Source organism: Cryptomeria japonica, chromosome 7 (assembly GCF_030272615.1).
Source record: "Cryptomeria japonica chromosome 7, Sugi_1.0, whole genome shotgun sequence".
NCBI classification, from domain to species: Eukaryota; Viridiplantae; Streptophyta; class Pinopsida; order Cupressales; family Cupressaceae; genus Cryptomeria; species Cryptomeria japonica.
In genome coordinates, this window is record NC_081411.1 from 382,681,946 (window position 1) to 382,684,889 (window position 2,944).

Below are 2,944 nucleotides of genomic sequence, written 5' to 3' on the forward strand. Positions count from 1 at the left end.
GTGAAGGTTTTGGAAAAGAATTACCTATAAATTTGTGAAAATATGACGAAGCCGACAGGACTTTGTCATAAGCCAAGTCATGCCAGCGACCATCCTTGACAACCCATTGAGGAGAATGATCAAAAGTTTGTAACTGAGCCAAATCATGGTCGTCAAATGGCACATCTGCCCATCGCATCTGCCTATCCACCATTCCTAGGGGTTTCTTCGAATATCTCGACTACTTTCTGGCTGCAGCTCCAGTTAACCACCACTAGGTCGAATATGTTGTTCTGGCTATTTGAATCTCGAAAGCGTCTCAGCTCAATGCGAAATACAGTAAAGCCGACATTTATCCGAGATCAGAGGACCACGTGCAACATATTCCCTTCGCCAAACAAAAACTGTTTCCAAACCATATTAATAGTTCTCTAATAATATATTTTAAATTTTAATGATGTTTTAATATATATAGAAAGAGTGTACTAAATATGCAATAAATATTTATTAAGAAAGTGGTTGAGGATTAGTCATTTTTTTCTTCAAATTAAAATAAAGATTTAAATGTATGTCATATGAAATTTAATCATTTTTATATATAAAATATATTTTAGTTATTATTATTTAAGAATTAAAAAGCTAAAATATTCTATGTAGGATTCATACCCTAAGATATTGTCTAAATATTTTATGAAAGTGAGGTTCACACTTTATAAAGAATTTTGACTTAAAAATTAAAAAAAAGATAACAACTAGGTTTCTAAACCTATTTTTATCAAAAGTGATTTACATGAATTAAATTGTGCCCATTCTTAATTAATTTTCTATCAAATTTCCGAATAAGAAAAACTTCAAATTAGTGTCTTAATTTAAGAAAATACCAACTGTAAATAGAGACACCAACAAAGAAATCAAATAGTTGTATAAGAAATAAGATTTTTTTATTTTGTAATGAGAATATTACATACTATTGACAGGAAAATCCATGCAAGTTACTATGCAGGGTCAGACGCATAAGATAAGGTGGATCCAACGGCTTTTGCTAAAACCAAACAAGCTGTCTAAAGCCTGGATAAATTTTAAACAGCTTTGGCTCGATTACAACAATCGTATAAATTTTAAACAACTTTGGCTCGATTACAACATTCGTATAATTGAACGTACATAACGAAATGAAAAGAGTTCTAAAATGCATTGTCCATAAACGTATTTATACGTTCCGAATCTGTTGATTCCATATACAGAAAAATGTGTCACAGCAGCTAATCTTCAATAATAAAAAGAGGAATTGTCTCCTCCTTGACAAGAACACAATAGCAATTGCTAATGGATCTTACACCACAAAATAGTACAGCCACCTTTCAAAAAATTTCATTGCAGGGTTTGCGCGGAATGGTCATTTAAATCCGAGCCAACCGGCCAACTGTGAAGGATTGAAAATGTGAGGTATGTGGATGTAATCAGAGCGAAGGAAATTGGCGGTGAGAGTAGAATAAAGAGCCTCCTTTTCTCTGGCAGCTTCGTGTCCTCTGAGCTTCTTCTTCTTCGGCTGAGGGGTGTAATTTTCCCAGGGTATTGTGTCCGAATAATCCGTTGGCCATGGTTTCCCCAGCAATGTCCCGCCAGAAAGGTACTCACTGGCCATAAAGCAAGCCAGCCGCCAGTTAACCGATTTGGCTGGTGAGGACGGCAATCTGGGCGGAGGGATCTTGTATGCGTTGGAGGCGTTTGCGACGGAATTGGACTCCACCGGCGGCGATCGGCTTGTCCTGACACATCCGTGCCCTCTGGAAGAGGTGGAATTTGAATTTCTGTTATTGTTTATGACATGCTCTGTGTTGTTTTGTAGCTTCATCTTCTTGGACCTTATGCCTCTTCTCATGTCGTCTTCCACGGAGGGTTTTCTTTTTCTACAGTCTGCCAGATCCGTTAGCTGCTCTTGCGGGTGAAGCTTGGGCCTGTACATGTAATTGTCCATGGGCAAATCCAGGACTGAAATCAGGGCTCTAAAGGATTCGAAGACAGGATGTTGCAGATTGGCGAATCTTGTTTCATAGTTCCAGCCGAGGACTAATATATTTAGGCAAAATGGGCTTTCTTTACGCGTCCTACTCCAAAATGTCGGTTGTGGTTCAGTGCGAATATTTCTTAAAAGTTGTTAATAGCCCCACCCGGTATTTATTACATGGAAACAACAAAAATAAAGAAAAGACGTCCAACTAATGACAGAACAACCCAGCGTCCCTTTTTCAAATATAAAACTCCTCTTTTGTAATTTGTGGTAGGTAGATGACCCCAGTCTGGATTTGTGTATATAGGCACCATCTGTCAATATGTACTGCTATCAAAAAGTGGATTCTTTAACCAAATTTAGGATTTATGAATGAGGTAAATTAGTAACCCATTATTTGAATCATAATATTTGGACTGTATTTTAGATTATAAGTTTTTATATGTGTTGAAAATAGAATGATAAATTTTGTTTACTTTTTCTTATAATTTAATAGATAACTTTTGTGTGTATACTGAATTATGAGAGTTGCGAATCTAGTTATTTATGAGAATTTGATCTACAGACTATAAGAATAAATCTGCATGTATAAAGTCTTATAAACTATATATCGAGCTGGGAAATGATGAAAAAGAGGTGGGTGAGAACAATCCAAATTTTAATTTTAATTTTATTAACAATCAATAAAATGTGTTGGTGCAAGATTGATCACATGTTCTTAGAATTGACTTAGGACAAGGCAACATAGGATAGAAGTGAAGGATAAATTTCTAGAACATGATAGTAGACTTAAGGAATGTTAGATATGTGGAAATATGTGTAGATGTATAGATAAGATCACACAAAATATGGAAAGAGTAAATAGGAATGAATAACAATATCAGAGAATGAGTTCTAACCGTTTATCATGAGTGTGTAATTTGTGAATGCCTAATTGTACTATGTCATTAAATG

The 2,944-nt window shown here is 35.4% G+C and overlaps 1 protein-coding gene across 1 annotated transcript; it reads right to left on the reverse strand.

The window, feature by feature from the left end:
* Window positions 1–962: 962 nt before the first annotated feature.
* Window positions 963–2,371, reverse strand: LOC131030112 (uncharacterized). Its single transcript, XM_057960799.2, has one exon. It carries the CDS (start codon window positions 1,955–1,957, stop codon window positions 1,376–1,378), a length of 582 nt encoding a protein of 193 aa, XP_057816782.2. The 5' UTR covers window positions 1,958–2,371; the 3' UTR covers window positions 963–1,375.
* Between the last annotated feature and the right edge of the window lie 573 nt (window positions 2,372–2,944).